Raw genomic sequence first — 20,473 nt, 5'->3', positions numbered from 1 at the left:
ATTTTTTAATCTGTTGCCAACAGATCAGTCTGTATTTGAAAAATAAAGCTTGACGTTGGTCAATGCAAAATAAATGGCATCTTATTGCGAATTAGTTTAATTCTGAATTAAATTTTAATTTCTGTAAACTGTTACCTAGATCAACAATTTGGGTTTCGTCCTCTCAAATTAGGTTTCATACGACTGGGGTGTCATTGCAGATTGTATTTGTCCCTGGCTGTACAACTTATTATACCTATGTATAAGTATACCTACTTATTGCAAAAATTAAAGCAAACATTTTTGTTTGGAGTTTTTTGTAACAACTGAAATTATTGAACTCTCTATTTTTTGTGATTCAAATCTTAATAGTTTCAAATCTTCTTAGAAATCAAAATTAATTTTAGTGAATTTCAGTGAAGTATTTTTAGCAATAAGTCAATCAAGATAATAAACGTCTTCTGGTATAAGCTGTCGCCGTATTATTGAAATGTTAATTTTAATTAAGCTTTTCCGAGCTCGAGTCAGCTTGACTTCAAACATTTAATAAAATGTGTATACAATATAAAATGGAGTAAGATCGTTCCTCATCGCGATTTCACTTTTTAATAAAAGTTGGAACGAACGCTATCAAATTCAATTACAATCTTAATAAATCCTCGTTTAAATTGCGAAACTGAATGAATACACAATAACTTCAAACTTGATATGTATGCAGAGTAGACAGAATTAATTGAATTTCATGCTGCCAGTTTCGGCATTGTTGGCGAACGTATATCTATGCAAAGTCACAATTCTATTGTAATCAGGCACAATGGCCGATATCGCATTGTAACTGGCAAACTTTAAATTAATCCTCCGCCGTCGCCACCGTCAGCTCCGCCGTCGACACATCGAGCTCACCTTGCGAAAAAACGGGGAGTGTTGCCGGCGTTGCCGCCGCCGCTGCCGGCCCGCTCGTAATCCGCGCTTAATTAAATTCCTGCAGCCGCGATCTTAGAGCACCTCGCCGTCATTATCCCCTTCTTTTATTCTACATATAACCTTTCGCATACCGGCCTTTGTCCCCGGATTCAAAGAGACAATTTCATGTAATTGTGCATAAAAGTCCGGGACGGAGGAGCCACCACAATGGAGCCGGCCGCGCGGAATGACTTCACAAATAGCTCACCCATTGTACAAGATCGTCTTGGAAACTTCATCTCATTTGTAATTTTACGGTATCGTCGACGGAGGAGTGCGCCGGGGGCGGCCACCGCACCGCCGCCCGGCTCTGCTCATGACTCCAAAGACAAGCGATTCTATCAGTTTTTACTGCTGCTTAAACATCGGCTCGCTAAATAAATACACTGAGATCCAAACAACTAGGTCAATACCGCCAAACCCTTCGATGACAGTCAAACAAAACGTTAATTTCGAGTGTTTTTATCAATAATTTGTGGCATTTTCCATCTACCTAAGATATATCTTTTTTTTTAATACTTTGGTCAAATAACAACAGTTGCAAGACCTATCTCCCAACTTCAACAGGTGCCTCTTTCGAAACCAAAAACCACTAGCTCACCCTCGAAACGCAAACACGGCCTTATCGCGCCCATCATTTTGACAAACTGTCACAAAATACCTACAGCAAAAAGCGATCTTTTGTAGCAGTCGTTGTTCGTTGGACAATGGCAATTATCCGGGGATGAACTTGTAAGGTTAATAGAGAGATTGAATATCGGCCGATTTGTATCACAATATGTTACATAATAAGCCAGCGCCGAGGGGCTTATCAGATCGCCGTGGAGACCGCAGCTCCCACGCAATGCATACACAACCCTCGAGATAAGGGTGAGTGTGGGGAACAGGTACGACGTCGAAAGAGTGCGTTTGATTGAAAGCGTTTATCTGATGAAAGATCCGATATTTTCCTAGGGGGTTGTCTCGGGATAGAGAGGGTTGCGGCAGGTAGGAAAATCGATATCTAGGGCATAAGTTAAATTACCCATCTTTATCTACTAATACACGTAAATAAAATTTCTAAAATATAATTTTATATTTTAGTCAAATTTTTGGATTTGTTGACGAGCCGCTACTGGAATTATAAGCATTTTAATGAGTAGGCAATTAAAACTACGAGCTTGCGTGCTAAGTTGCCTACAGTAATAAGCACTTTCCTGCGACGCGACCAAAATCCTGCGGTCAGCGGAATCGCAAGGGTAGCTTGTCTGCAGGACTTTATCCAAATCAGAAATCTGGCGGCGACATTGACTGGTGGCCATTGAAAAAAATATAGAACCGGACAGAAGCACGGACACTATTATACCGTCCGACGAATATAAATCGTACACCGTATTCCTGCGATCATTTTTAAAAGTTTTCTGCCAACGGCACGTAGTGGTTATTGAAATTATCCTCGTTTTTCAGATTCAGATTTGAGATTTATGTTTTGCGGACGACTGATCCGTGATGTTGGAGAATGTGTATTGTTCAGTTTTTATTATATTTAAAATTAATCCGCTCGGTGTGTGTTTTTTCTCATTTTTTTAATATTTCCGCGTTCCGAGTCCCGCTTTTCAGGGCTATGGCCATTGTAAATAAATTATTGCTCTCGCAGGAATGGGACCGCATAAATCATTCCGATCATCTCGTAGTGCTTTTTCAACGTCATACGCTGAAAATGAAAAATTTAATTCTTTAATTCCCATTCTCTCCGAAATAAGCTAACATTTGCATCCTTTGCTATGGACAGCAAATCAGGAAGTCACACAAGTCCTGTTATGTAACGATTCAAATTTATAAAAAATATATTTGGCGAAAAGCGTTTCAATTTTCACTGACCTTAACCATTAAGAACAGCCAAACCTGTTTAAAAAATGGAACAAAGCGGATTTAGAAAATGCTAAGCTCTTGGGTGCAAAATTGTATACGAGAAACTTTCACAGTCGGAATTAATTAAGAGCTAAGGCACTATTAGATTGATTTTGAAAAATAAAAAATGTGTCAAAAGTGTGAAATAAGATTATTAATGGCTGTACTATATTTAACGTTTTTTAAATGTTGCTTCGACTTTCAAATTCAAAGTCAATTAAATACGAATTTTAGGAATCCATGTATTTCTCATTACTTTTCTCTATCGGACGTGTCATCTATGAAGCAACAATACAATTAGCTCCTTTTAACAATTAAAAAATCATAACGGAAAATTATTCTAAAAATGACACCTATATAAACCCGAAACTCATGTAAAAAAATCAGACCAACACAAGATCTCAAACAATGGCAATCATAGTAAGACAGTTTTTACAATACTGTTTACAATTTATTGTTTTTTTTTTTTGTTTCAGGCAGTTCTATTCTTGGCTCTTGTAGCTTTTTCTGAAGCCATCCCTGCCAACTACGATTTTTCATACGACGTTTCTAACTCACACAGCAGGAAAGAAATTGCCGATGGCAACGTCATCAAAGGCAGTTACACCGTCGTAGACGCCAATGGAGTTACCCGCACTGTTCACTACACCGCTGATGACGCAAACGGTTTCGTTGCAAACATCGAGGAAGGAGAACACCACGAGGAACACCATGAAGAACACCACGAAGAAGTGCACACCACTGTAGTTCCAAGTGAAGACGACGGCAGCTACCACCACGAAGGTGAAGAAGAAGGTAGTTACAACAAAGCCCGCTATGAAATGCACGCTGAAGGGGAAGATGATGGGAGTTACCATCACGAACAACACAATGAAGGAGATGATGGTAGCTACCACCCAAGCCACGAAGAGGAAGGCCATGACGATGGAAGTTATAGAGTAGCTCGTGAAGATGGGCATGATGATGACGGTCAATATCATGAATCGTACAATCCTCTTCGTCTAGTTCCCGTTCCTGTGGCTGGAGGGTACGTTTATCCCGGAGGACTTCGCGGCTATTTGCCTTACAGCGGATTTCCCTACACTGGGTTACCTTACTACAATCACGCTTACGGCTACCATCCCTACGGTGTAGCCTCACCTTTCAACTATTTGAGAATTTAAAGACTTTTCTAATGTAACTTAATAACTGTAGTAAAAATAAAGCACTTTGTAATTGCGTCGATTACTGTGTCTGTCTATATTTTAGCCGATGTACCAATTTTGTTATAATAAATACAATACTTTTTATCAGTTTTTCTTTAATTTATTCTACATTGAAAATTGTGTTTTCAAATTTTTTTCTTAAAAGTATAGATAACTACCTACTTGGCAGTGATCAAATATTCGGTTGTGAAACTGTAATAATTCTGCGATTAGAATTCATTATTACCACATCGAAAATCTTGTGAGTACAATCTAGATACGTTTATATGTCATGATCATGACCAAATAATGAAATGAATTTTCTTCCCAATATGTTTCACAACCTAATAATAGAACATCTAAAAGGTTTCATACTTTTTTGCCATTGCAAAAAATTAAAAAAATATATATTTGGGCAAAGACAACTAAATACTTCGGTGAGTACAAAATTAAGAGCGAAAGTATTTGGATCAGGCGATCAGGTCATAAAAAACTTTACGAAATCTTTATAATTATTACAATAATAGAAACAAATGCAATTCTTAAGCAAAAAACTCGAACGTAACTTGATTTACCAGAAATTACTATTTTCTGGTTATTATTACAGCATCAGTGGGTGTGGACCACGCCTTTTGTGGGACACATATAAAAATTGATTCTTATTTCGATCAAATCACACTCGAAATCAAAATCTCAAGTGAACAACATGGCATTCAAAGTAAGTCAGCTTCCAAGCTAAATTAACATTTATTTTATTATTTATTTATTTGCAGTTCGTCGTATTTTCCACCCTTTTGGCTTTGGCTAAAGCCGGCGTCCCAGCCCTTTCTTACGCTGCCGCCCCCGCCATTTCCTACGCCGCCGCCCCCGCTGTTTCCTACGCTGCCGCTCCTGCTGTTTCCTACGCCGCTCCCATCGCCAAAGCCGTCGCTCCCGTGGCTTACGCCGCCCCAATTGCTAAAGCCGTAGTGGCTGAATCCTATGCCCCAGTCCATTACGACTTCGCTTACGGTGTCAACGACCCGCACACTGGTGACAGCAAGAGCCAACACGAATCCCGCCGTGGAGATGTTGTCCAAGGTGCTTACTCTCTGGTCGATCCTGATGGTACCAAACGTACCGTCGAATACACCGCTGACCCCCACAACGGTTTCAATGCCATCGTTCACAAGGAACCTTTAGCTGTCAAAGCTGTGGCTCCTGCTGTAGCCCCAGTAGCTTACGCCGCCCCTGTAGCTAAAGTTGCTGCTCCCGCTATTGCTACCTACGCCGCCCCAGCAGTCCACACTTATGCTGCCCCTGCTGTCCACACTTATGCTGCCCCTGCTGTCCACACTTATGCTGCCCCTGCTGTCCACACTTATGCTGCTCCAGCCATTCACAGCTACGCCGCACCAGCTATCCACAATTATGCTGCCCCAGCTGTCCATAGCTATGCTGCCCCAGCTATTCACAGTTACGCTGCCCCTACTATCCACAGCTACGCTGCCCCAGCTGTAGGTTTAGGATACGCCGGTGGATACGGCTACAGCGCTGGATTGGGATATTCCAAAGCTCTTCTTGGTTAAATAGATGTTTTAAATAGTCATTGATACCTCAGTTTTTGGAGGAAAATTTTATAATATTTTCTTATAATAAAAAATAGAAAATAATTCCCGGATTTATTTTATTTCAAAAAATAATTTTTAAAATAAGTTGCTAATTAATTAGTTACTGAACAAAAACTCAACTATGAATAACTAGTAAAAAAAGGACAACAAAACAAAATACACAAATACAAGGAAGAGTTGAGACTGAAAACAAAATAATTGCCCAGACTGAGACGCCAACAATAATCACTTGAACCCAACACATGCTCAGGCGAAAATATTCCTTGAAGTCAGCGATTTTTTCATAACAATCATTCCAACATCAAATAAATAACAAAGTTACAGTAAATTACATTGTGTAATATTTTTTTATTCAAAGAAAATAAATTTATTTAAGAAAAATTCTCTATAAATTTGTCACATCCTAAAAATTTCTCTTATACGAGTCTAGTAAACAGACTGAGAAAAGTATCGCATCAGGAACTAGCAATAAAACGCAATACATACAGGGTGTTTCCAGTTTTAGTGACACTCAGAAAATAAATACTGCTAGCTGCCTACCTTCCTTGACATGTACATAATTAATTCATACTGCAAACCTACGTTTTCTCATCAATTTTACACTTAATTTTCCATAATCTATATTTGACAGATAATTTACAAGCACAATTAGAAGCCTTAAGTCTTAAGTAGAGACATAATACGTTGAAGTATACAACAAATGGGTAGTTTTTAACAAAGTTACTAGAAATGCGATCTATTGAACAAATTCTGCTTAAACTTGATAAAAAAAACAAAACAACATTTATTAAGTTGTCAGAACTACACAAAAAATTATATTTTGTAAACTAGTGTGATAGTTCAATATGTTTTTTCAGAAAAATTTGTTTAACAAATTGCTTGTTAAGTACAAACATCCATAGGATATAGAATATCTAAAGACTCTAGAAACTGTTCTTTTAGAATTTAGCATAAATTATGTCCTTATGTGTGTTATGTGTTCAGCGAAATATAATCCTCATTGTTGATACGAGTTTGTATAGTTTATGTTTGTACGTAGATTCAGTTTCCGACAGAATTAGTCAAAACAGATATTAATTTAAATTACTTAGAAATGGTAAGAAAGAAAAATTGTTGATGTTACTTTAAAAAAAAAACAAGAGTTTTTTTTTATTATTTTGTACGATGCATTTTTGCATATCTAGAATGATAAACCCGTATTATGTAAACACAAGAAAACAAATTAGATTCTCTAACTTTCTGAAGAAACAAACACATTACCTATTCTTCCAGGACTTATTTGTGTTAATGCGAGCTGTGAGATTTTTGCGACAAAAAAACTGTTTTACACAAAGGTCAAACACCAGAATTTTATAATAACAAAGTGTCAAAGAACCGAAAGAGAATGTAGGTATCTGGGTAAACTAGAATCGGACGTAACTCCAAAACAAGAACATTCTTACAAAACCCTTAAAGGTCAGTCCCAAAAACCGGAACCTTGAATGGTAGCAAACTGCAATACGCAAAATATTAATGCAATTGTACACCAACATAAATTTCAACCCGTTTTACCAGAAACTATTTATCAGGATCGGGGTTGCAACACAACTGTTGCAACCACACCTTAATAAATTTTGTATAAAAATCAAAAAATTGCACCCATTCTGCACACTCAACAGTTGGTGGCAAAGTAAGCAACATGGCATTCAAAGTAAGTGAATCTACATTTGTTTCACAAGTTCACTAACTGTGATTTCTAGTTCGTTGTATTCTCAACCCTTTTGGCTTTGGCCCGTGCTGGCGTTCCCGCTCTTCACGCCGCTCCCGCCCTCTCCTACGCCGCCCCCATCGCTCGTGCCGTAGCCCCCGTTGCTTACGCCGCCCCCGTGGCTAGAGCCATAGCCCCAGTTGCTTACGCCGCCCCTGTTGCCAGAGCTGTAGCTCCAGTAACGTACGCCGCCCCCGTAGCCAAAGCCGTAGTCGCCGAGCCCTATGCCCCAGCTCACTACGACTTCGGATACGCCGTCAACGACCCCCACACTGGAGACAGCAAGAGCCAGCACGAGTCTCGCCGTGGGGACGTTGTCCAAGGCGCTTACTCTTTGATTGACTCTGATGGCACCAGACGTGTTGTCGAATACGCCGCCGACCCCATTCACGGTTTCAACGCTGTTGTCCACAAGGAGCCTTTGGCTGCTCCTGTTGCCGTTGCTCCCGTGGCCAGAGTCGCCGCTCCCGTTGCTGTAGCTGCCCCTGTTGCTAGAGTTGCCGCTCCCGTTGCTGTAGCCGCCCCCGTTGCCAGATTTGCCGCCCCTGCAGTTGCCCATTACGCCGCCCCTGCTGTCGCCCATTACGCCGCCCCCGCTGTTGGATACAGTGGTTTCGGTTACGCCAGAGGCTTGGGATACGCTAGAGGTTTGGGATACGCTGGAAGTTTGGGATACGCTAGAGGTTTGGGATACGCTGGAAGTTTGGGATACGCCAGAGGCTTGGGATATGCTGGAGGGTTAGGATATTCCGCTGGATTGGGCTACTCTAAAGCTCTTCTTTAAATATTGTTAAGACTGTTGTTGGTTATTTGAAGTTTGTACAAATAATTAAATGAGAAATTAGAAACATTAATTCCAATAGTATTTGATTTACCTACCGAACCTAAAATATTTTCTAAAAATAGTTTATTATTATACGAGTTTTATAAGTTTCTGGCACGAATGGTTTTGTAGCACAACGAAAGAGAATGATAAAATTGATAAGCCACTCATTTTCACTCGTGGTTTAACAACCCACTCGTTAATTAAAGCGTTCGATTTACACTTAAACTCGTTAAATAAATGACTATTAATAAAAATATAGTAACAGGGGTGTTCAGTACCATAACGAAATAAGTCCATTAGACGAATTTTCAGTTACAAAAGTCTGAACTTTGCTGATAATTTGCAAATTTGTTTTGCAAATTAGAGTGACATGGTTTTTTTGGTAGTAACTAAAAGACAACATAAACTATACAACAATATCGTTAGAACATTGTTTGATAAATAAATATATAAAAGTTAGTATAAAACGCAAATTGGAGAAATGTGAAACAGAATTTATTTCTTTGATCTTGTTTGGACTAAGAAGTGGACCTAAGTTTTTTTAAAATTAAAAGCTCTTTAATTTTTAACCCATTAAAGATTTGTCCATCCAATGTCAATACTGTCTTTTCTCTTCTTTTTTCTAAAACTTTACTTCCACATAACTTATAAATCCGGGAGCTCGTGATAAAAAATTGTAAACATTCTTTCTGAGCTCTAAATTTGAAAATAGATTATTTTTAATGTAAATAAGTATATTTACAGGTACTAAAGCCAACGTTCTAGCGAACAAAACATTAGGGGTAGCAATCTTTAAAAATATTTATTTTTTTATACTTTCTCCATCAGAAATTAACGAAATTTTTACAACAGTCTTTTAAAAGTGACGTCTAATTAGTAATTTTTTTAGACCTAAGAGTCAGAACGAAGTATTATTTTATTGTTTAATAAAATCATTACAATAAAAAATACTGTCTTTAAATTTATGAAAAGTCAGATTTAATTTATAAGTTTTTATGTTACTGTACCTTTAATATTAATTTGTAGACTTGTAGAGAAGAAGCGATTGATAGACTTATCTCATTATTGCACTGAATAAACGTTTACAAATTTTCAGTGTTATAACAGAATTATTTAATAACATTTAAATAAACCAGCCTTGAGCAAAACCAATTATTGCATTTCAAAGAGAAGATTTTGTAGCATTTTGCAGCATATTATAGTTTTCTCAAAATCACTAAAATTGGACTTATTTCGTTATAGCATTGAACACCGCTATTATATTAGCTGTTTCAAAATTATAAAAACACTAAGAATGCATTTTACCAAATTATTTTTATAAATATGATTGATAAAATTGTAAAATAATTAATGATTGACCTCTTATTGACATTATTAAATTACATTAGCTATTATTTTTTGAAGTACATATATAATAAATAACCGCTAATTTTGAGAGAAAATGCGACGTTGACGTTTTTATAGTTTTGAAACAGCACACAGATATTTAATAATTTTTTTTTTATAAAACTGACGAGGTCGAAAGTACTGAAGGTCCTAGCCCATTTAATGACCAAAATATCCGTGTTCCCAGACAAATTACGTCTCAAAACTCAAGAAGCGGATCCTTGACTCGATATTTATGTTACGATCTCGTAGGGTCAAGGCGTTCGAAACAATTTCCGGGCACAACCCACTCATCGGCGATTATCAATCAATTCTCACTTTCAATAACACCCAACTCTTCAAAACAAATGAAAAAAATTTATTTCACTTTTTGATATTACAAAAAACAAAATTAGTAATAATTTGTCTATCAACAAATCATTTTTAATAGTATGAGGCGTGATGCAAAGCCGGAGCTGCGTATGCATGGACTGGGGCGGCGATCCTAGCCACTGGGGCTATAGGAGCAACAGCGAGAGGTTCCTTGTGGACTACAGCGTTAAAGCCGTTATGGGGATCAGCGGCGTAGTTCACGGTACGCTTGGTACCGTCAGGATCGACCAAGGAGTAACTTCCTTGGACGACGTCGCCACGTCGGATCTCGTGTTGGCTTTTGCTGTCTCCAGTCAAAGGGTCGTTTACGGCGTATCCAAAGTCGTAATGGGCCGGAGCTGAGGGTTCGGCGATGATGGTTCTGGGTATGGGGGCGGCGTAGGCGACGGGAGCGGCTACGTGTGCCACCGGGGCTGAATAACCGAAAGGCACTCCAGCTTTTGCTACGGCCACAAAAGCAGCCAAAACGACAAGCTAAAAAATCATCCTAAAATCGTATAAAAATTTGGGAATCACACTTACTTTAAACACCATTGTTGCTCGGTTTAATTTTGGGGCGATGTGTGTGACTTTGAAGATGTTTTCGCTTTTATACCTGGTTTTTGGAGGAGTGGTCCCCACCAATTTGCCAAATTTTTTGGTTAAATTAACACGGAACAAATACAAAATTTTAGGAGCGTGCACAATTCATAAATCACGAAGTACTTAATTGGCTATTTCTATTATAATTTATTCTCAAAATCCATAAATGTGTTAATACATGATAGCTTTACATTTTTGTCAAAGACCATCAAAAACTAATTTATTATTGTAGTTACCTTCTTTCTTAATTGATTAATAGTAACGACATTGAACTAGCTATGTTAGGTATTTACGAAAAAATGTGAATGTTACTTATCACCAAATTCGAAAAAATTTGGCCCACAATCGCAAAAATCATAACTCATTGTTGTTGCTTAACATTTAAAAGAACGTTTTCCATTTGTGGTAATTTGGTATTTTTTAATTTCATGGTCAGTTTTTAGTAGGATGGTACCACAGTCCCACATCTGGAGTTGAACCCCAAAAAATAGGTGCATGCAGGGTTTAAACTGGCCTCCCTTTCTCCGAATGATGGTCGCTGGATGCTACCAGATTACCTCAAATATATTAGACGATCTGCGACATTTTAATATTGTAACCTTGTGCCAAGATATAAATGAAGTGCGAAATAATATCAAAAACCAAATGCTTATTTAAATGACTTATTTTTTATACTTATGTTTAGACTCAAAAAAATCATTTTGTAAATCTTCTGTAGCGAGCAATGGGATGGTGCAAAATTCGTTTGCCTTACTTGGCAAATCCTCCCACTAAACATAAAATGTGTTCAATAAAAAGTTATGTCACACGATGAAACGAGTTTGTCGTCTTGTCCCGGTTAGCAAGTCACTGGTCTACATATAATCGTAATTAGTTAAAATATTGTTATTTAACTCTTGAAGACAAGATTTCTCACAGACGGCACTCCTCACTTTACTATAAATAAGCACGGCTTAAGTCAGGCATTCTTATTCGATCATGGCACTTAAAGTAAGTAACGTCCTGAGTTTTTCCTTTGCAAACATAAATTATTTTTTTAGAAAATACTGTTAGCTATTTCATTAATCCATCTTAGTGTTGCTGAAGCGGAAAACTTGCCTTATTCGCACTTAGTTCGCATTCCCTCAGCCAGTAAAATCGTAAATGCAGTAATTCAAGAACCAGCAACAACGAGACCGCATTATAATTTTAACTACCAAGTGCAAGATCCCTATTCGGGTGATAGGAAAAGTCAAGTTGAAGTACGTCACGGTAATGTTGTCCAAGGAAGCTACTCTTTGATCGAACCTGATGGAACGAGGCGCATAGTGGATTACTACGCTGATCCAATCAGTGGTTTCAAGGCTGAAGTCCGGAAGGAGATTCTTAATAATAAATTGTTTGTTAACAGTAACGATTATTACTAAACCTGTTGTTATATTTTCTTTAAATAAAGTTTATTTTGTAATTTATAACTAATTATACTACCAGTTTCTCGGTTCGATCGTAAATTAGTAAATTTATGGACTTGCCCAAGCAAAACTGAACTGTAAGGAAGAGCATGTTTAGCACAACTCTCGACATTGACATTATACCAGATTTATAGATCATTGAGACTGTTTCGAATTAATTTCTCAAATTTCGGTTTGCTACATACTTGTGAAAAAATGGTGTCACTTTTTTAAAGCAAACCGGTTCGAAATTGAGTAACGAGAATGATTGGAATTGCGGTGGCGATGACGCCTCCCTGAAGATTGTTGAAACTACATTATTTATTAGCTAGTTTTACACAAACCTAATTGCAACTCCTACAATTCGCGAGCCGAAATAATTAAATACTCCTACACAATGGAACAAAAAAAACTTTAATAATTAAAAATAAATGAGGAAAAAAGTCACTAATGAACTGGCCAGCATAATTATGGTTTTGATACCACTGAAGGCTAAACAGCAAGTCTTAAACAAATAAAGTACCTAAATCGGGTGTGTTTTGCGTATTGTGGTTTAAATATCCTAATAGTTCCAACAGAGAAAATAAAAAACATTGAACACTACTTTTACTTATTGAATTGAAAAGTTTTAATACTTATTTATTTGTTACTGTAGCTTATTGAACGTAATAATAAAGAATTTAATTTAAATTTCTAACTTTACATTTAGGTAGGTAGACACACGTATTCTGAGTTTTGTTAAAAGTTTTTTTTTATATTTTGTTCCTTTCAAATGTTGTATTCATGTTACTATGTAGTTATTTGTAAAAAAAACAGACAATGGTATTTTTTAAAATATATTTATTAAATATAAAGTATTAAATGAGCATTATCTCTAAAAATAGAGACAGTTTGTTAATTGACTACAAAATCACAATAGATTTTTCACAAAGTTAGTGAAGAAGAGCTGGAGCAGCATAGCCATGCACGGCTGGAGCTGCATAAGCAGCTACTGCAGGCGCAGCGTAGCTATGTACTGCAGGAGCAGCGTATGCAGCTACAGCAGGAGCCGCATAGCTATGAACTGCAGGTGCGGAATAAGCAGCAACAGCAGGAGCAGCATAGCTGTGTACTGCAGGAGCTGCATATGCAGCTGAAGCAGCATAGCTATGAATCGCTGGGGCCGCGTAGGTGGCAACCGCCGGTGCTACAGCAGGAGCAGCATAGCTGTGAATTGCAGGGGCGGCATAGGCGGCGACGGCTGGAGCAGCGACTCTAGCCACAGGAGCAGCATAAGCCACGGGGGCCACAGCAGGAGCTACAGCTTTAACAGCCAAGGGCTCCTTGTGCACAACAGCGTTGAAACCATTATGTGGGTCAGCGGTGTATTGTACAACACGTCTTGTTCCATCAGGATCAACTAGCGAGTAAGCTCCCTGGACGACGTCTCCACGACGAGATTCTTGATGGGTTTTGCTGTCGCCAGTGTGAGGGTCGTTAACGCCGTAACCGAAGTCGTAGTGAGCTGGGGCGTACGGTTCAGCGATGACGGCTTTGGCAACGGGGGCGGCGTATGCGACGGGAGCTACAGCGGGGGCGGCGTATGCGACGGGAGCTACAGCGGGGGCGGCGTAAGAGATGGCAGGAGCAGCGGCGTACGAGAGAGCTGGAGCACCAGCACGGGCAATTGCCAGAAGTGTTGAGAAAACAATAACCTGGAATTAAAAACACTGTTAGCACATTTTACTACACTTCGAGGGCGCTCACTTTTAAAGCCATCTTGTTGTAGTGGTTGTTGTCTTCGAAGTGCGTTGTCATCAAAAAGACTAGCAATTTTTATACTAAAGACTGGTAGGTGTGGTTATTGCCAATTTACAGGACCCTAAACCAGAAATGTGTAAAACAAGTTGAACCAGAGCATTCTTTTCAAAACGGGACACATCGGGCTTGAAAAGTGTATCAATTTAAAAGGGTTTACGTAACTGAGCGGTCACCAAAAGGTTAAGTTATGTGTATATGCAATTTTGTAACAAGATCTGATCGTAATAAATTGATTCTTATGACTTTAATGAGTGTTCACACGAAGTTAATAGGCCCAATGAAAAATCGTAATTAAAATTGTAATTATTATTAATTCCATTTTATCATGTTTTACTAGATTTTTACATTTATATTTAAATTAATCGTGAACTTTTTGATGGGTGGTTCATTGAACCAGATTTCGAAACATCGCAGTTGTAAAAAGTAATGGGAAAGGGCCAATAAAAATAATCGAAAATATGTACAGTGTCTCATTTTTTTTCTGAGTTTTAAACACTATTAGGAATAAACAATGCTTTTCCAGTTATATTATTTTTATATATTATTATTATTATTATTATTATTATTATTATTATTATCTACTATCTACATAACGTTTAAAATAAAATAATTAAAAAAAAACTAATGGTACTATGTATTAGGGATAAGACACATTTTATTATACTTTGTTAAATATTCATGTTATTAAATATTAATAATAATATATCGCAGTATACTACAGTATACATTATATCACTACAAATTGTGTAGCCTACCTCCCTTCTTCCCCTTTGGAAACGCTTATGATACGCACTAATTTATTATTATTAACATTTACAGACAGAAAAATCGCTTGCAATATATTAGCTTAAGATAGATAACCAACCATACAGATTGCGACCGACGCAACAAGAAAGCAAGACACTTTTTCATTTGTTTACATTTTTAAATCAAACACTTAGTTTAAGAGTCGACATCTTTTGTTTCTGCTTGTTGTAACTGTTTTAACGCTTCTTCAACATTAGTGTATGAAGCTTCGGCTTTTCTGACTCGTCTCGTCAAAATAAATCGTGTAACTGGACTTAACAGTGCTTCGTTTGGAAGATGCTCACATTTTGTAAAATAGCTGATTACTAGTCCTACAATCAGTGTTACACTCGCGCCAATGAATGTATAACAGAAAGGTGTAATTTTAAAAATTGTGTATGAATCCGTCGTAACAAGTGGCGAAGTAGGAATGAAAGTGTGGTTTAAAACATTGCATCGATCGGTGGAAAGAGGCTTTGGTATTACTTTCAATTTGCCTTGGCTTTGCAAAAACTTGGAAGGTACTGCCAATAAAAAAATAGTAATAAAACCAACCATGGCGCCGTAGAAAGCTCCCTGTGATATGAAAAAAGTTTACTATTAAAATAATATGGTATGTTCCTAGTACGTTAGCATTAACTCTCGGAAAAAGAACTCCGAGGGTAAAGATTCCTAAAACTGGTCCACTGTAGACAGCGCTAGAAGTTAGTTGTAAAAGTACAATTCCCTCTGAATGGACTATAACAAAACTTATACACATGCACCAAATACCTATAGCAACAACAAGTAATTTTAGGATATTGCATTTTGTCCGTTCGGACACGTTAGGTATCAAATCTTTGAGAAAATCTTGATATATCACTCCAGCCATAGCGTTCACGTTTGCTGAAAGAGTACTAAACACTTATTAATATTTTTTTTTAAATCCATTAAATATAAGTGGTAAAAGAAACACTTGCCTTAACGCCGCACTTATAATCCCACACACAAAAATCCCTGGTAAACCAGTATTTCCTGCAATGTCCATAACATAGTGTGGTACCAACTGATCATTTTTTTCGACTTGCTTGGTTGTGAAAGGGTCACAACTGCTGTACCTTGTATATATTACAAAACCAAGAATAACACAAATTACTTTAATCATTACAAACAAGAATTCGAAGTAAAACACCGTACTGCCAATGCGTAACGTTAACGTGGTGTAACAAATAAATTCTAGAAATGCTCACAATTTTGCTTGAGTTAAGCTGGAAACAGTTAAAATTTTCTGAATTGTTGCTTGATTAACAATGTTGAGAGCTATCCAATGAAACGTTAATCCAATTACTGATGTCCAAACATTGTTTCGGTCCGTAAGGTCTAAATCCAAACTTTTAGGAAGTTAAACTATCACGATTTGTTTCTAATTACTTAAAAATATCAAGTCTTCCGCTTTCTAAGGTTTTGTTCCAAACCGTCAAAAGCCCTTCAGTTTTTATTCCCAACACAAAAACAACTAAAAAAACTGTGAAAAATATGAGAAATTGAAAAATATCAGTCCAAATGACAGCTCTTAGTCCACCAACACTGGTATAGAAAATACAAATACAACAAACAATAATTATCTGCAAATTAGTTGTAAAACCTGTTGCTAAAAAATTCATTTTCGATTATTTTGAGTTTTGTCACAACTGAATACCTACCCGCGGAAAGAGTTAGAGCAGCAGCGTACACCACTATTGGAAGATAAAACAGTTCGCAACAAATGTACAAAAAAGACACCACTGCTTTTGTTTTTTTATCAAACCTCATTTCCAAATATCCATAAATGCTCGTAATTTGCAGTTCGAAGAAAACAGGTACGTAAATAAAAATAGTGATCGCTATTACAAATACCATCGAAATAACGCCGAGCAAATAGCTGCCACCAAAGCGATATGCATCAGCAGGGACTCCGAGAAGATTGACGCCGGAAATATGACTATTTTTTTTGAGTATTTTCAAAAACATAGTTTTACCAAGCCGTTATAGAAATGGCCACAGGCAGACCTTTCATATCCTTGTTGCCCATCATATATTCGGTAGGTGTCAAATTTTTCTTTCGAAGAAAACCGTAATATACTCCAATTGCAACGCTTATAAACAACATGACACAAAAAAATACGTAATCGTACCAATGAAAGGAATATTTAGAAATGCTAGTTAGGGTTTCTGACGAGTTCCCACTCATCGCGACGCAGTATTTACTTCACTTGTGATTGTACTAGTATTTAAATATAAAAAATACCCATGTATTTATTTTTCAATACAGTAAGTAAGTGTACATTTATGTAAAGTGGTAAACAATTTTGATAAGAATATTCAAGGACATAAGAACCTAATGTGTTCTAATTTTCATCAATGTGTATTATTTGTATGTAGTGTAAAACTTAAAAAAACAACAAGAAATTAAAATTAAAATTTCGTTGCATCGGCAAACTATGGCGCTAAGTACGAAATTAGCTTAATTTTACCTATAACAATTACTTGACTACATAGGAGGTAATGTAACTACCTAAATGACCGGAAAAATCATTGCAAGTTTTTACTTTTACTCTATAGATTTGTAAGCTATAGTTTAGACTATATGGACAAATTGGATATTATTCTGTATTTTCAAATAATTAAGTTAAATATGCCTTTTTACTGTCATATACCTAAGCTTTGTAAAGTTATACTATTTAAATTTTTTACATTCTCTTAGATATGTATGTGAAGAATTTAATTTATGAAATGAGATTTCATCGCTGAAATGAATTTAGCATTTGTGCAAAGATCAAATCCAACATTCAACAATTTTGAATTGGTTAACATTGTAGACTGTTTTTAATTTAAACATTAATATTTATTATTATTATTTACGAATGTGTCACAAATTTGTCAACAACAATAATTTGAATTTAAGAATTGTTTTTCAACTAGGTTTTTAAAAAAAATAAAACGTCAGTTCATTTTAAAGTAAAAATATTTATTGTGGCCCTTCGGGCCTATCTACAAAAATAAATACATATTCACATGCAACGATCAACAATCTGAACAGACATTCAATCGCACTCACGGTACCACTTAGTGGTAGTAAGCTGGAGCGTGAGCGGCGTAAGAGATGGCGGGGGCGGCGGCGTATTTAGCTACAGCTGGGGCAGCGTAAGCTACAGCTGGGGCGGCGTATTTGGCTACAGCTGGGGCGGCATAAGCGTGAGCCACGGGGGCGGCGTAGGCGTGAGCCACGGGAGCGGCGTAGGTGTGGGCCACAGGGGCGGCATAGGCTACGGGAGCGGCGACCTTAGCTACAGCGGGGGCAGCATAGGCGATGGGGGCGGCGACTTTAGCGACGGGGGCTACAGCTTTAACGGCGAGACCTTCTCTGTGGACAACAGCGTTGAAACCGTTGTGGGGATCAGCGGTGTATTCGACGGTACGTTTGGTACCATCAGGGTCGACCAAGGAGTAAGAGCCTTGGACAACATCTCCACGGCGGGATTCTTGCTGGCTCTTGCTGTCGCCGGTGTGGGGGTCGCTGACGGCGTATCCGAAGTCGTAGTGGGCTGGGGCGTAGGGTTCAGCTACGACAGCTTTGGCTACGGGGGCGGCGTAAGCGACTGGGGCTACGGCTTTGGCGATGGGAGCGGCGTAGGAGATGGCGGGAGCGGCTACTTTGGCGATAGCGGGAGCGGCGTAGGAAATGGCAGGGGCGGCATGGACGGCAGGGGTGGCGTAGCCGTAAGCGGGGGCGGCAGCTGCGTAGCCGAAGGCTGGGGCAGCGGCGTAGCCCAAGGGGGCGCCGGCACGGGCTACAGCGACGAAAGCGGCGAAGACGAACAACTGCAACAGAGGGTTGTTAGTTAAGACACTGCACTTGAGACACTTGAGCACTGAGTACTCACTTTGAATGCCATGTTTGATCGTTCTAGGTTTCTGGCTGAGCTTGGGTGGTGCACAAGTTTATATAGTTGGAGTGGAGGTGTGGCCCCCACGGCCCGGGCCGAGTTTGGGACCTTTCACTGGACCGGAGGCTCGATCCGGCCGGCATCCTGATGGGAGATTTTGATGGTTTATCACAGATATTGAGCTTAGTGTAGCACTGATCCAATTACATAACGAATAATTATTAAGCAATTTTTCACCAATGTCAGTATGTTAGACCGAAATTTTTATTACCGCTGAAATGGTCGCCTTGAAAAGTGAAAAATCAACAGTTTTTGTCTTACTAATTCACATTTACCAACTATTCCATCCATTAAAGCTTCTAAAACAGAAGCTCCCAAGCAGCAAATTTAAAAAAATACAAAATTGTTTAATTTTCAGTGGTTTCAGTTCAGTAGTAGGTAACTGGTCGCATTTTTCAGCATTTCAGAATTATCGTAAACTGTTGCATCAATTCTAATTGGCCGATCCCACATCCTGTCCCGAATTATTCTTCCAGCGAGCCAATTACGAAAAAGTCGACTAACCCATAAATCAATATTTATAAACAATCTATCGATTTATTATAAGATAAGTGTATCTCGGCCATGGCCGATAATCCACCAACAAAGCTCCCTAATGTCATCAGATGTGTGGCTAACGAAAGAGAAATTATCACGAGCAGGTGTGTCCGTCTGTTGTGCACGTGATGACGCAACCACGTGCCGCAATCCCGTTAATGTATGACCTACGACCTCTTGTCTCATTCCCGAATCGATATTCCTTGAGCCCGGAAAAAAAGCCGGAGCGGTTCCGGAGCCGAACTGGATTTGCGGACGAAGGTCGACCGACGTGTCCTGTTAATTATTCTTTAAAAATGACTTCGCCGATCACGATCTTGTGCAATTGCGATTGTTGTATTACGTCGACACGTATGATCGGTATATAGAAAAATGTATATAATCTTTTGAAAGAAGTTGCGCAAAAATGGATCATTTAATGGCTGCAACACGGTGAGACGCTGTTGCAATCGCTTGACTTGTGGGGACTAACATTTTTCCGATTAATGAACGGAGATTTTTTTAATTGAAATGTTAACGATGTAGTGTCACACTTTGTAACAAGTGACCTTATTGATTTCGGTTATTTTTCTCATTCATCGCCGTGATTTTCCTCCGGAATAAGACCACGTGGTGTTTTAGAACTCGTATAAATTTAAAATTAACTAACAACGCTCACACTAAATGTACGCACAACGACAATTTTACCGCTCTCCGTATTATAAGTGTCATTTATTTCTGTTCTCAAAGCTTCGACTGTGTTGGTAATAAATAATTAAACAATGAAACAATTTTGCTGGAAGAAAGTGATAATGAACGTTGTATTACGCACTGGACCATCTCTTACAAGGACCAAATCACCATTCCTTTCTAAGTGGGATGTTACGTGACACAAGATAGATTGCACGAACCCGAAGAAAGTTAAGAACGAATTCGAATCAAAAAAGTGTGATTGCACAAAAGTGTGCAAAACTAAAAATTAATCAAATTCTTCCAAACAAATTTCTCATTTTTTACTTTTGATAATAATGTGTTTCTCCCAAGGATTTAATTATTTGTTGGCACGCCGTTATTAAGCGTTAAATATTAGATCTTACAAATCCGTCCTTGGTAAAGGCCGAACAGTTCTCGAAATTACAAATGTATTTTTATAATCGCAGTACAATTTCGAACAATTTAGTCTTGTGCAATGCGGAAAAAATTCGGTCACTTTTAACCAATCCGTACTTATTAAACCCTCGTAAATCATCGAAGCTGTCCAGTTCTGTCTCAAGTCAAGGACTTATAAATTTCTAATTGTGTAATTTTCACTTTTGTAAAAAATTGTTTGTTGGGTCCTGATGCTGTCGTCAAAGGCCGTAGCGCATGAACTCATGAACTGTTATTAAAACTTAAAAGGTTTCCAGCGCGACACTCCCGAGATTGTCTGCGATGAAA

General features: G+C 38.1%; 7 protein-coding genes across 9 annotated transcripts; 4 read left to right on the top strand and 3 right to left on the bottom strand.

Moving 5' to 3' along the window:
* Positions 1 to 3,183: 3,183 nt before the first annotated feature.
* LOC100141525 (uncharacterized) lies at positions 3,184 to 4,127 on the top strand. The gene is made up of 2 exons (XM_001816297.4): positions 3,184 to 3,252; positions 3,309 to 4,127. The coding sequence occupies exons 1-2, from the start codon at positions 3,241 to 3,243 to the stop codon at positions 3,993 to 3,995; spliced, it is 699 nt and encodes a 232-aa protein (XP_001816349.1). The 5' UTR covers positions 3,184 to 3,240; the 3' UTR covers positions 3,996 to 4,127.
* Positions 4,128 to 4,584: 457 nt separating this feature from the next.
* LOC664584 (cuticle protein) lies at positions 4,585 to 5,668 on the top strand. Its single transcript, XM_015981578.2, has 2 exons — positions 4,585 to 4,734; positions 4,790 to 5,668. Exons 1-2 carry the CDS (start codon positions 4,723 to 4,725, stop codon positions 5,582 to 5,584), a joined length of 807 nt encoding a protein of 268 aa, XP_015837064.2. The 5' UTR covers positions 4,585 to 4,722; the 3' UTR covers positions 5,585 to 5,668.
* A 1,523-nt stretch (positions 5,669 to 7,191) lies between these two features.
* LOC135265585 (larval cuticle protein A1A-like) lies at positions 7,192 to 8,227 on the top strand. Its single transcript, XM_064355339.1, has 2 exons — positions 7,192 to 7,316; positions 7,366 to 8,227. The coding sequence occupies exons 1-2, from the start codon at positions 7,305 to 7,307 to the stop codon at positions 8,155 to 8,157; spliced, it is 804 nt and encodes a 267-aa protein (XP_064211409.1). The 5' UTR covers positions 7,192 to 7,304; the 3' UTR covers positions 8,158 to 8,227.
* Positions 8,228 to 9,922: 1,695 nt separating this feature from the next.
* Positions 9,923 to 10,622, bottom strand: LOC135265586 (cuticle protein-like). The gene is made up of 2 exons (XM_064355340.1): positions 10,480 to 10,622; positions 9,923 to 10,431 (listed from the first exon to the last, which is right to left on the bottom strand). The coding sequence occupies exons 1-2, from the start codon at positions 10,489 to 10,491 to the stop codon at positions 10,009 to 10,011; spliced, it is 435 nt and encodes a 144-aa protein (XP_064211410.1). The 5' UTR covers positions 10,492 to 10,622; the 3' UTR covers positions 9,923 to 10,008.
* An 895-nt stretch (positions 10,623 to 11,517) lies between these two features.
* On the top strand, positions 11,518 to 11,945 carry LOC103313729 (larval cuticle protein A2B). Its single transcript, XM_008197792.3, has 2 exons — positions 11,518 to 11,529; positions 11,580 to 11,945. The coding sequence occupies exons 1-2, from the start codon at positions 11,518 to 11,520 to the stop codon at positions 11,943 to 11,945; spliced, it is 378 nt and encodes a 125-aa protein (XP_008196014.1).
* Positions 11,946 to 12,792: 847 nt separating this feature from the next.
* Positions 12,793 to 18,614, bottom strand: LOC664580 (uncharacterized). Its single transcript, XM_064355954.1, has 4 exons — positions 18,458 to 18,614; positions 17,642 to 18,395; positions 13,716 to 13,774; positions 12,793 to 13,663 (listed from the first exon to the last, which is right to left on the bottom strand). The coding sequence occupies exons 1-4, from the start codon at positions 18,467 to 18,469 to the stop codon at positions 12,902 to 12,904; spliced, it is 1,587 nt and encodes a 528-aa protein (XP_064212024.1). The 5' UTR covers positions 18,470 to 18,614; the 3' UTR covers positions 12,793 to 12,901.
* On the bottom strand, positions 14,398 to 16,793 carry LOC664581 (sodium-coupled monocarboxylate transporter 2). Of its 3 annotated transcripts, none has more exons than XM_015982103.2 (7): positions 16,553 to 16,793; positions 16,238 to 16,515; positions 15,966 to 16,185; positions 15,785 to 15,925; positions 15,515 to 15,730; positions 15,184 to 15,451; positions 14,398 to 15,131 (listed from the first exon to the last, which is right to left on the bottom strand). In XM_015982103.2, the coding sequence occupies exons 1-7, from the start codon at positions 16,762 to 16,764 to the stop codon at positions 14,712 to 14,714; spliced, it is 1,755 nt and encodes a 584-aa protein (XP_015837589.1). In that variant the 5' UTR covers positions 16,765 to 16,793; the 3' UTR covers positions 14,398 to 14,711. The 3 variants fall into 3 exon arrangements, with proteins under 3 accessions (XP_015837589.1, XP_015837590.1, XP_015837591.1); XM_015982104.2 differs by having other exon boundaries at positions 14,550 to 15,131; positions 15,515 to 15,652; XM_015982105.2 differs by lacking the exon at positions 14,398 to 15,131 and having other exon boundaries at positions 15,237 to 15,440.
* Positions 18,615 to 20,473: the final 1,859 nt, after the last annotated feature.

Source organism: Tribolium castaneum, chromosome 3 (assembly GCF_031307605.1).
Source record: "Tribolium castaneum strain GA2 chromosome 3, icTriCast1.1, whole genome shotgun sequence".
Taxonomy (NCBI): domain Eukaryota; kingdom Metazoa; phylum Arthropoda; class Insecta; order Coleoptera; family Tenebrionidae; genus Tribolium; species Tribolium castaneum.
Note: the sequence above shows the minus strand (reverse complement) of the source record. Positions and strands in the feature narration are given on the sequence as shown.